Here is a 13239-nt window from a genome sequence, read left to right on the forward strand (position 1 = left end):
GAGGCAAAAGAGACTAACAGGCCAGCCCTACACTGTAAATTTTAGCCACCTTAAGTTAGCTCACCTCTGACTTCAGCAACATTAATAGAGCTCTGCCAACAAAACCTCCTTTTTCCAACATTTGCCATTACAATTAGCTTGGGTTTTGCTAGTAAAACTTATTTTATTCATGGGCAGGAAAAGAAGGAGGTGGAAAAATTATTGCAGCAAACCAGCAACCTCACCTAGCAAATTTTTTGTGAAGTGAGTTTTCACTCAGGCCAGCAGTTGCACAATTACTAGGTATGACGCAAAGATGAAAGCAGTCAACATGTGGCCAGGGAGAAGGTGGGACCAAAACCCTTCCAGGAGCAGCTTACAGTTAGGTCTGTAATACAGACACCTGTAATCCAAGTTTACTGGAGCTAATGTAAATTAAACAAAACTAACCTTCCTACTTCCCTCTAACTAACCTATGCAGGAGTTAGCACTGGTTTAATTAAGTTAGTTTTCAAAACAGGCCACAGGTACTGTAGTTGCTGCAATCTATGACAACATTTTATAATATTTGGTGCTATTTCAGTCCTTCCAGATTTGTTTTCAGTAGTAAACTCTACAGTTGCAGCACGCAGTAGTATCCATCTCTTGAAAACTATAATAAAGTTATCTGTTCCCACAAGCCCTTTGAACGCCCATACACTTTTATAACCCCCAGCTCTCCAGATACCTTTGCTACAGCTGCATGGTCCTACCACAGTATAACATCTTGAGGCACTGGCCATCCATTAATGAGTCTGTCAAGTAAACCCCAGCATCATTAACCTGTAAGGGTATTCAGTGAGGTACAAGAAGTAGTCATACTGCATTTGCAAGGGCCAAACTATTAGCATGTTAAAAACCACGTTTCATGAGAATGAGAAAAAGAGATAAGACTCATTTGCTGAACTAAGTAAAGCAATTACCTTGTCTGTAATTGTCTTCATAGTTTATCAATTTATAGAAGACTTCAGTGTATTGCAGAGGACAGATTCAAGTTTTGCTGTAGTACCATATAAATTGCCAAACAAAAATATGAATAGAATGCTTTTGTGGAACAATTAAGATCAGCAAGTATCAGAACAAGATGTAAATATATAATTATGAAAATATACATAAATATATGTATGAGACATCTGACAAAGCAAGACGGTTGTAGCTTAGCCGCAAGAACAAACTGACCACATAGGAAGACTTTCCTCATGTGGAAAACTGTTTCCACCTTCCACAAATCAAAAGGAGGACTGGAAGGAGGGAGAAGAGAGGAGGTCAAATCAAGATCTGTAATGCACAGTCCTTTCTTGCCAGAGCCACAAGCATATTTCTTTATGTAAATTTTCAGATTCCAACAGACCAGTGAACTCTGCAAAGGTCAGCCCAATATTTAGCCTACCCCAAAGCTTTGCTGAAACAGCTCTTCTATCTAAATTACCACTTTCAAATGTATGAATTTTCCAAAAATAGCCCTTTTTACATCAGAAAAAAGGCAAATCAAGGGAGCGGTTACTGTAATTTAAGTTTACAGAGTACCACTGTGCAAGCTGTCTACAGTTTTACGCTAGACAGCCTCACCATGATCCAAACAATATTGTGCTTTCAGGAAGGGCCATTTGGAAAGGTCAGTGGTTATCCCTGGCGCAGGAGAGTTTTCTGCAATTTTGACAGCTAAAACCTTTTGGGGTTATAAAGGTATCCATTTATATCCCAGTCATATATGCAACCCAGGGTTTTCAATCACTTGGCAGTACAGTTCTGCATTAGACAGAAGACTGCTCAGTGTTAGATTTCATTTTATGGCACTTACTCTAGTTACAGAAGAGATAAAAACTTCCCCAAAGTCTTCACCTTAGGGTCCTAGCTACGTTTTGATCTCTGTAAGCCTTTTTCTACTTAACAGAAAAGCTCATTAACAATGACTATAATCACCTAAAACACGAGGATGTTCACTACTTCCAGTTTACAATGAAATATATTTACTGCTTGCAAAACAAGTACACGTCTCTTCTGCACAAGAGTCTCCCCTTCAATAACAAAGCCCTGTCCAAGCTATCTAATGAGATGTCTACAACCTAACAGTTACCGCTGCCAGCCACAGTACAGTCAGAACAGACTTGATGTGGGCTCAGTGTGGGTATTTTGCTCTTACAGGAGCAGGAAGACCTGTTCCGAGCAGGGTTAGAAGCCACTGCAGTGAAAATGCTGACAAGCAATTTGTATCATGACTCAAAATTGTTAACACAGCTACTACAGCACAAGTTATTACTTTCAGCCAACAGCATCTCAGAGGACCCTAAGCTGTAACAAAAAGTTGTCTGAGCTGATAAAACATGGGAGTTTTCATTATTTGGAATTAAATATTTGTCCCAATCTTCACTGCTGCTCCATCTACACCAGGAAGACACTGGTAAACAAATATCTCATCTGTGTCTCACAATTAAGAGATTCATATTTACTCTGCAAGCTATTGCCAAACAATTAATGCACCACCTCTGACAATAACATGTCCCGTAAAAGTGTCTTACACACACACACACATTATGATTTGACTAAAAGAAAAAAAGAAAAAAAACCAAACCCAAACCTGCAAACCCAACCTTCTCTCCCACATATTCCCAGAGCACCAAAATAAGCTCACATAATCGGTCACATTGGGCTAGCCTTACCTTTAAGTACTTTAAAACTGTGCCACTCCGACTTTAAGGTTTTCTAAATTTAGAAAAGCGGGTGATAGTAAGACTTCAGCTCTACACTTGTTCATCTCAAGATGAACTGAGCCCCAGGGCTCAGTTTTGGGGCTAGTCTTGTTTAATATCTTTATCAACGATCTGGATGAGGGGATTGGGCGTGCCCTCAGTAAGTTTGCAGATGACACCAAACTGGGTGGGAGTGTCGATCTGCTGGAGGGTAGGATGGCCCTGCAGAGGGACCTGGACAGGCTGGACCCATGGGCCGAGGCCAACTGTATGAGGTTTAACAAGGCCAAGTGCCGGGTCCTGCACTTCGGTCACAACAACCCCATGCAACGCTACAGGCTTGGGGAAGAGTGGCTGGAAAGCTGCCTGGCTGAAAAGGACCTGGGGGTGTTGGTTGACAGCCAGCTGAACATGAGCCAGCAGTGTGCCCAGGTGGCCAAGAAGGCCAACAGCATCCTGGCTTGTATCAGGAACAGTGTGGCCAGCAGAGCAGGGAAGTGATTGTCCCCCTGTACTCGGCGCTGGTGAGGCCGCACCTCAAATACTGTGTCCAGTTTTGGGCCCCTCAATACAAGAAGGACATTGAGGTGCTGGAGCATGTCCAGAGAAGGGCAACGAAGCTGGTGAAGGGTCTGGAGCACAGGCCTTATGAGGAGCGGCTGAGGGAACTGGGGTTGTTTAGCCTGGAGAAGAGGAGGCTGAGGGGAGACCTTATCGCTCTCTACAACTACCTGAAAGGAGGTTGTAGTGAGGTGGGTGTTGGTCTTCTCTCCCAGGTAGTTAGCGATAGAACAAGAGGAAATGGGCTCAAGCTGTGCCAGGGGAGGTTTAGATTGGATATTAGGAAAAATTTCTTCATGGAAAGAGCAGTCAAGCATTGGACCAGGCTGCCCAGAGAGGTGGTGGAGTCACCATCCCTTGAAGTGTTCAAAAAATACGTAGACATGGCACTTTGGGACATGGTTTAGTGGGCATGGTGGTGTTGGGTTCATGGTTGGACTGATGATCTTAGAGGTCCTTTCCAACCTTAATGATTTCTAGTTTTACTTTCATTAAAAAATAATCCAGTCACCGAGCCAGGAAACATGAAATTAATTATTACTCTACCCTTACCTGGTTTAGTGGTGGACTTGGTAGTGTTAGGTTAATGGTTGGACTGGATGATCTTAAAGGTCTTTTCCAACCTAAACAGTTCTATGATTCTAAGAACAACAAAACAACAAAAAGCTTCTCCGGTCTGTAGCAGACTGAAACCTCTACAATAGTATCTGATTACTTTGGCAGATACACAGACAGAAGTCAAACACCTAAGATAAATCAATCTACTCTCCAAACATACAAATATTACCAAAAGGCATACTGATATAAGCACAAAGTATCATCGTTATTCCTGATAATACAAGAAAAAAGTGCTAGTGGGGGAAAAATGAGCTTCAGGTGGGTCAAGGAACTACCAGCAGTTGAACCCAGAAAAATTTAAGGTATGTTTAATTTCTTCATTGAAGCAGAAGCACTGACTGAAAATAACACCCGTTCTACTTTCCAATATAAGTGAAAAGGAGTTTAAAACATAAAAAAACCCAAACAAAAACCCAAACCTTACATGTAGCTAGAATGAAAAGCCTTAAGTAAAATCTCACACCAGGTTTTCTGTAATATGGTAATGATAATATATCATGGTTCCAGTACTTCATTTGGAGAGGAATAATGCACTGCTGTTCACAAAACCAGAATTTAAAAAAAAAAAATCAAACAGTAACATATTTTGCTTTTAAAAAGCAAATGCAAGGCAACTTCTTTACAAAGAATAAACTCCTTTAAACAGGCAAAAAAATTCAAGCATCAAATATCATTAGGATTTACATCACCAGTATGTCAAACAGCAGCTTTTTGCTGCTGAATGGATCCCACCCAGAGAGAATGCACAAAGCCGTATTTGAACACACAGCAATTCCCACGATTAGTTCAGTTACAACTGAGGCGGTGGAGGGGGGAAATTGAGCTTAAAACTGGGATTTTGCTCCTGCTCTGATGCAAGTCATTGGTGTTCTATTAACTCGAGTTAAAATTCTCACACCCACAAGCACGTGACACACTCCACAGAGTCTCTTAATCAAAGGGAAAGAACGGCTATTTTACTTAGTACAGAAAGAAAACAGAAACAAGTTAATTGGAAACCTAGATGTATTTATTACAGGAAGAATATTTCTGAGTATAAAGCACCAAAATGATACACTACAAAGAAATACAGACAATCAGTGCAGCATGTTTCCAAGACACCTGTGCCAAAGGCTCAGGGTACCATGAAGCTAGGAAAGAGAACTTCAGCTTAAATTGTTAGTATGGCACTCAATGCATATAAACAGAGTCTAATGCAATTAACTTGTTAAAACTGCATATGATTTAGTACAGAAGTCAATTAAGGTTTTACATTATGAGCATTATGATTTTCCCATACTACTGAGCCTACTAATACTAGTATTTTGGATAGACACTTCTATAGTCACACTTTTTCCTGAGATGTTCTCTCCTCTTAATTTCTATTCTTTTTAATCCTACTTTCTAAGAGCAAACAATAAATACAGCACAGGAAGGAGAGAGGACTACTAAGGGAAAAGCCAGGCACTGGTATTTAAGTGTGAATTTAGCTTTAATGTGAGCAGAATTATCAGCCTGTCACTGGAATGAGTGCAGAAAAGAGTTCTGAAGATGACCAGGAGAGATAAGACTTGAGTTTGTTTAGCCTAGAAAAATACACAGCAAGGGGAAAAGCAGGCACACAGGCAAAAGGAAACACCAAATGGGGGAATTACGAGATTACAATAACCTCAAACTGTGCTACTAGCATTATAGGAATTCACATTCTTTCCCAACACCAAATGGCAAACTGATCCAGTGGAACAATTTTTTCCCCCTCAAATCCAAGTTCATTTTCAGATTAACAACTCCATAGTCACATGAACACTAGTGACAACACAAGAGATGGCAGTTCTTCCACTTCCATGCATTGTGCTTTCAGGGGGGGGAAACCAAAACCCAACCAACACAAAAAACGAACGGATCTGTTCCAAACATATTATTCAGTATGTTCTTTTCAGTCCTGAGAAACAAAAAAAGGAGAACAAGTCCTACTGCTCTTCTGTCCTCATTCTAAACAGCAGAGGTTTAATGAAACGATAACGTTCAGACAGATTATTAGAGGCATCTCACACACTGAGCCTCTAAATGTTGCCAGGTTTATTAACAGCAAACTGTCATAACAGCAGCTGTCATGTCTTCAATATTGCACCACACAAACCTTTCGGACAAATGGAAGTATGTGAGGCTCCATGTGCAGGACCAAGTGAAATTTGTATTTGACCAGTGTCAAATTATGCCCACTTGAAAATTTAACTAGTTTTATCAGAGAGGTACTATCATTTCCTCATGTACCATCCTTCTTCTACAAACACAGAATCAAAATGTACGCACCAAATCCAGTGTCAGACAACACAGAGGGTGAGTCTGTGATATATCTGCAAGCCTAAGGGTAACTAGGCTGAAAAGCTACTAGAAATCCCAAATGAAACCACAAAGATTATATTTACTGGACAAAATGTTTGCCTTTTAAAAAGCAAACTTCCATGTAAAGGCATCAAGATAACATTACACAAGAAAGTAAGTTCTCTCCTATTTACAGGTCATTCATTAACTTGCAATGGTCATCCTAAATATTCAACCAACACTCCGTAGCAAAAGGACCCAAGATGATAATGTCTGTTCACATCTCCCTCTTAGTGTAACAATTTTATTTCAGTAATTCAAGTTGTACTCATTTAATGGGTGTTGTATGCTAGACAAACTGGAACACATCAGAGCAGTGATCCACTTCTAAAAAAATGTTTTTACTTAGGTATTCATTAAATGTTACAGCAGAGTCAGGTCAAATTTTCAACAACAGAACTCTAACCCAGAGAGAAGTCCAATCCAGCACTGCTAGGAGTAGCCACATCAGATTTTTCAGGTGTTATTAAAAATCATGACACTTTCAGCCACACGGGTAGAAAGGAAAACTCATAAATACAAATCAGATTAACTTCTATTTTCCCCATCTTTAACAGAATTGCTTTGAAAAGTGCAAACTGACACTTTTGTATGAATCCTGAAGCCCACTGAAACAACAGTCTCTAATTTTTACATTAACTTAAAATAACTTCCCTAAGGATTAGGGAATTAATAGCTCGATATTTTTAGGAAAAATATAGAACCATTGGGCTTGATAGGGATGTCCATGTACCAGCAGGCTGAAAATTACTTAATATACGCCTGGCATCTAGGAGCTACCATAAAGCAAACACTATGTGGTTTGAAGACATGCTGCTGATGCTATAGTAGAGGACTCAGCTTTCCAGGAAATTTCACATGTTGGAAGCCTAAATGGTGATCCTTCAGCATCTACTGCGATTCACATTTTCATGTAATATATGTAGTAAACAACAAAGTAAAAATTAAAGTGAGTGACCAGATTTAAGCATTTCAAATAAACAAAATAGTCTTTTCAACCCAGCAACAGTGTCATGCTATCATAATGCATACAATGAAAATCAAACAGTACTTGTGGAGAGGAGTGATCTCTTATTAGACCAGCTGATATACAACTGGAGAGACATAAGCTTTTCAATACATAAACATGAGAGGTTTTGAAATCCTCAAGGGGTATGTAAACCACCTACATATCAGTTAGTTAAAAAAATTGCCTCCCACCACAAATATATTTACCATCATATCAACAATATTAGAAAATTGGTATAGTTGCTAACTAAAATTTAAAAATCTTAAGTTTTCCTACTTGAGAGAAAAGAGACGTGTAAAGCTAAAGATACTCAGAATGTATTAAGAAAATTAAAAGGGAATGTCACAGTTCTCTAAGCAGCACCTGGAAACTGATAAGGCGGGAAAAAATACCCCTTAGATGCAAATGCGATTTTTTAGCAATCAATATTGCTCAAATTTGGAATTTCAAAACACATTAGCATATTTGCATAAGACTCTTGTTCTAGCCATTTATATTTCAAGCTAGGCGGCCAGGATACATTTTTAAAGCAGTATTCTGTATATTCAAGGATGTTAAGACAGCTCATATAAAACAGGAGTCTAGCTCTCTACAAAGTTATTTCAGTTAAACACATTTAATTCATTTAACTTTCAGAACTTTCTGGAGTTTTTTCCCCATACGCATACAATGTATATGAGAATGCCTTAAAACCATTACGTACAACCTAAGTTTTCTTCCCCAAATCCCATATTGTACCTGTAACATTCTTGTATTTTTGAATGCAGAAAACTGTTTAACACTGACAGAGGACAGTTTTCTACTAATCAACCTATCAATCAAAAATCTGCTTTTTTTTCACCCAGAATGCAAACACGCGGAGTCTTAGAAACATTACAAATGTATTTCTTATGTCCCCCATCACCATTTCTTCCTTTCTAATTTGGCACCCCTGCTCAGTTTCATCCTTGTTCTGGATTCCCATGTCTCAAAGCCACCTACAAAAATACTACAGAGGTAAATCCTCCCAATATCCTTCAGCCATCCTCAGAGGTACTTTAAGCAACAGACCAGTCTGAAAATACCAGTCTCGTCTGGGAAGCCAGAGATTACATGCTGTTGTACTGCATTTATATTTCTGCTGATATTTCTTGCTCAGGAACAAAATGCTTTCCTGGAAAATGTTTTGTAGTGAACATCCAGATGTTTAACCTTCCTAAAAATAACCGAGTTCACCCTTGGAACACTCTTTTAATCCCAGAGCATCCTACAGACAAAAGCATTCACATCAGAACTAGAAGATAAACACAACTCCAACAAAAGTTAAACTCAGAAAAACGTAGTAGCAAGATGACAAAACTGACTCAAACATATTAGCATTTTTTGTTGATTGTTAGTTTAAGTATTATACATAAGCCACCTACTAAATTTAGACATAACTCACATTCATTTGTCACTTTGCCTTGATTCCTGTTACTAAAAACTATACACTATTTTGAGTCCATAATAATATTAAAATACTATTTCACTTTCACAGCATTATTCAGATTTGAATCTACAGAGTGATGAAAAAAGTAAACCAAATAATTTTAAAATATCGCTTAATCATTGTTAATATTTTATTTGAAAACTACTTTTGCATAACAAGTAAAGCACAGCGGGGATGCAGCTACCATAAATTTTAAGCTGCTTTTAAAATACTATTTCATTACTGCTTGGTGTTTGGGGGACTTTTAGGTTAAAATTTTATGCATAAGCAACTGCATCTTCTATTTTTGAAATACAAAAAGAGAAAATTATCTTAACCAATGTGTAAGTGATTAACTTTCATCAGCCATGCATAAAGTTGCAAATCAAATACTACAATCGGAGACAGAAAAGTAAATTAAATACATTTCATTCAAAGACATCAATTCCAAAAGTTTACAGAAACAAAGACACAGAATGCAGAAGAAGAAATGTGCTGCTGCTTCTGCACGTTCAAAAAGTAATTTTAATATTTGAAGTTTATAAGTAACATCTAGCCGGAACAAACTCATGCTCAGTGTGTTAAATTATTAAGGGGGGGAATCAGCTTTGCTCAAATTCATCCCAAGCTACCAAAAAAACCCCCCACAACACTCTGAAAAGTGTGATTTCAGTCTACATACAAGTACTAATACCTACTATACAGCCATTTAACTGTCACTTTTGCATAGCTGCTAGTGTGTGAAAATATCAAGTCTCTGGTTGAGAAACAGGAATTTCTCTCTATTAAATATTATTCTTCCCCAGATTCCAACAGTGAAGGTCCAAGTGACTGCTTGAGACTTACATCAGAGATCCCAGATCATCCAGACCAGATTTTTGTCAAGCCCAGCAAATGAAGGCTAGAACGATGCGGTTCCAGGGATGGACTACTGTGGCTAGAGAAACTTCCCCAAGTGCAGGCACAAACCACAGCTAAAGTCCCATGTTGCTGCATCTGGAAAGAAGCACGCACACACATAGGCAAAAGACTTTCCCTTTAGGCTTCTCTGTCTACCACTTTGGAAATGAGCAGAGGCTGATGACACGGCATAAGCTGCTCTAACACTTCACAGGAATCAAAGCACAGGATTAAGCAGTTTAAGATCAAAACAGCACAAAGTTTAAGACATTTTTCCTGCCTGTTTCATTTCCTTTATTTTAAGGGATTTCTAAACCAAGGTATCTGAAATGCAAGAAAAAGCAAATAATTATGTAAAAGGAATAAAGCTGGGCAACATCTTAATGTAAGAGAGTGACAAAAAAGTGACAGGTGTGATTTCTGGATGAAAAACTGAAGAGAACTTTTCTTTATTCAGGACTTAACATTGGTTTGTTCAAATGTTTTCCTCTAATCTCTCCAGAAATTACTATAACAGTACAACTCTTGGAAAGCACACTTTCAACCCCAAACTAGTTCTAAAAATGCTAAACACATACAGAGCCACGCTCACGGAAGACATCTTATGGCAAGGGCTCACATTTGTTTGTGATACTGCAGGAGATGCTTACAAGATTGCGTTTGTGCAAGTCAGGGCGAGGTTTTCAGACAGCAATTAGGACTTGCTCACGCCTCAGTAGATGAATGGGAATGCTCACCTTTTTTTCAGCTGTCGTGCTCTCTATAAATTTGTTTGAGGTGTTCAGTCAAATGGTGTTTTAGCAAATGGATACAGAGGTTATTCAAGTCCTCCTACCTAGGGCATCTGAGGCACTTCATTTACAACACCACGCGTCCTAAGCAGCCAGTGGAGAGAGGCACGCTTCTACCAAGGGTTTGCAATTATCCTCTGGTCTCTCCATTCAGTTCAGGTATTTATGCAGTCCTAAATTTGGAGTTTAAAATTAAGATGATGCAAATAATCACCCCATAATTTCTGAAGCAGATATGAGTAAGAATTCAATAATCTACATAAACTTTGTTGAACAGTTGGTATTTTCTTTCTCTGATGAATAACTTACTGTGAAGGTAAGAAACATATGGATTGACACTAGTACGATTTTGGAAAACAACATACAAAACACATATACAATCCAAAATAGTTTTCACCCCATTTAGCTCATGATGAAGCCAGTCTTCATTCTTTCCTCTTTCAACAGCTCTCACTTACTGTGTTCACCTAAGCAACCCCATGAGAAACCACAGACATTACTAAATATTAGGAACTCTGTGGAAGGCAAATGCTGGATCTGATCAGGAATGTGATGACAAAGAGTTTGCTCTAGGCTTCTTTCATGTTTTAGAAAGCAAATTTGCTTACCAATTCCTTTTACGGGAGAATGACACAGATTCCAGAGATGTAAAGATGTAATCATCTATATGAAATCTTGTATGACAAAACAGAAAGTATGAACCACGATGTCTGCTCTCCTGGGAATGAAGGAGGATAAGTATCTAATCACACAGGTCCTTGACAAAGGAAAACAGTATCTTTTTTTAAAAGACTAGAAAAGCACTTTCTCTTTTAACATTAGGGACCTCGTTTTCTCCTGCAGTAGGTGTGCAAGGGCAGCACTACCCAGTTACAGACACAGTGCAGTATGAACTACCACAATGGAGACGCATCTTTCATTCTAATGTCATCTGTTATGCTGATGATTTTCATCTTTTTGTATTAAACAAGAATTACTAATAACTTTTTCTGAAGACAGAAAAGAGTATACAAATTATCTACCACAATTCAGACAAGACAGAATTGAATTCATGTTACTTGTAACAGGAGGAAAAGAAAAGAGGCAGAAGCAGCATATCTGGCTTGCGATATGCAGTCACAACGTACCACAGAATTATCATTAGTTTTGGAGTCTCCAGTATTAGATGTGAACAACGAAGACACTACCATCAGTTCTCTTCAGTGTTGGTATCTCCCAGATGTTTAACACATACCTTAATTAGGCCTCCTAATTTCTCTTTGAACTCCAACCAACACTAAAATAGCCTTCTGGATTTATTACCTACTTCCCAGACTCTGCAATAGCTTCCCATTCATTTCAAAGTTACGAAGATGTTGCCTTCTGGTTTCTGAGACGTGCGTGAGAAACTCTGCTAAGCATGAAACTGCCAGTCATCAGTTATTTAGGGAACTCATGGCCTTCCCAGTTTCAGGCCCTCAGTACTAAACAGACAGGTCTCTCTGAATGTGTTTTTCTCTAGTGGAACACAGATCTAGTTCGGGGCACAATGTTTCTCCTAACCACATCCCTCCACACACACCAGAAAAAACGCTCTTTGAAATATGTGGCTCTTCCCTTCTACCTTCAGTAGATAGATACCATGAATCAGAGGGTTATATATTTTCATTTGTTAACTGTGAGCTACCTTTGCAATAACTCTTCTATAAATTTATAAGACAGATAAACTGTGAGCATAAGTAGGCTGTATTCTTTCCCTGCCCATCTTTCTGTGCAATTATAACAGTGTCTTAACTAGCAGCATGAATTATTTGCCATGGTAATAGGGAAATAATCAAAGCACAGAATGATGATTTCCCTGAAAGTTCAAACGGAAGACATTGGCTAGAGGTACACCACTTGAGACATTATTAGCAAAAGACAAACAAAAATATAAGTATCTCTACGACGTCCAAGCCCAGACTATTGCACAAGTGAAAAATTCCTTTACAAAACACAATACAGCTATCTGAATACTATGATGCTCCTTATGGTGAGCTATGAGAAATGTAAGCAAGTGAGCCTGGAAATGTCCTAGGCACATCTGTGACAGTTACCTAACTTAATGTTCAGACAATTGTCACAGGTAAGTTGTAGCAAAACAGTAGTGTCTATAGCATTTGATTACAGACTTCTGATGCCATAGGATAAGCCATTCAATAGAAATTATTTTCTTTCAAGAAGTTAAACAGTTATGAATTCCTACAACAAACAAAAAAAACCAGTCCAAGTGAATGCCCCAAAGTATAGAAGCTCTTCCTACAGTTTGTGTATACAGGTTATTTAATTTAAAATAAACTTCAGTTTAGTGCTTCCAGAGTCAATCACTCTTTCTGCAGAACAGTTTGGAATAGTCAAGTGACACTACAAAAGACAGCTCAAGTTTCTGGCATCTTAAAACAGAGGATGTCCTAGAACAGCAGAAATATTTCTCTTTATAATTAGCAAATAAACCAAACAATCTGAAGTGTCAGAATAAACCAATAAGCCAGAAAAAGCATCACAGAATTGCCCAGAGCTAACTGTCCATACAGACAAGTTTAATAACTAGTTACATGGAATTTCTTTTTAAGGAGAGTTCTTCAACAGTTAATACTGTATTTTTTTTTTGCTAATACTAACGATCTGTAACACTGCTTGTACTTTCTAAGAGACAAGCACTCTACAATGAGTCCAAGAAGTGATGTAACAGAAGTATTTTCAACTCCAGCATACGCAGTGCAAAGCTGCTATTTAGACAAAATGCCAGACTAAAGGCTAGATCCCAGATTGAACAGAAGACCTAAATTCAGGAGCACGTAGCACCTCATAACTCCCATTTTG

General features: G+C 38.5%; 1 protein-coding gene across 6 annotated transcripts in view; it reads right to left on the bottom strand.

The window, feature by feature from the left end:
* The window catches only part of SPPL3 (signal peptide peptidase like 3), a 66621-nt gene that overhangs the window by 38778 nt on the left and 14604 nt on the right, over nt 1-13239 (bottom strand). For 5 of the 6 annotated variants that reach the window (XR_012831468.1, XR_012831467.1, XR_012831466.1 and 2 more), the window contains exon 1: nt 9554-9582. The exons of the other annotated variant lie outside the window; for it this stretch is intronic. Coding sequence is in view for 1 of the 5 variants with exons in the window: in XM_075718180.1 (XP_075574295.1) it covers nt 9554-9555 (2 nt within the window). In the remaining 4 variants the exon portion in view is untranslated. Of the gene's footprint in view, nt 1-9553; nt 9583-13239 lie in introns of those variants that run through there. 6 annotated transcript variants of the gene reach the window in all.

Source organism: Pelecanus crispus, chromosome 11 (genome assembly GCF_030463565.1).
Source record: "Pelecanus crispus isolate bPelCri1 chromosome 11, bPelCri1.pri, whole genome shotgun sequence".
Taxonomy (NCBI): Eukaryota; Metazoa; Chordata; class Aves; order Pelecaniformes; family Pelecanidae; genus Pelecanus; species Pelecanus crispus.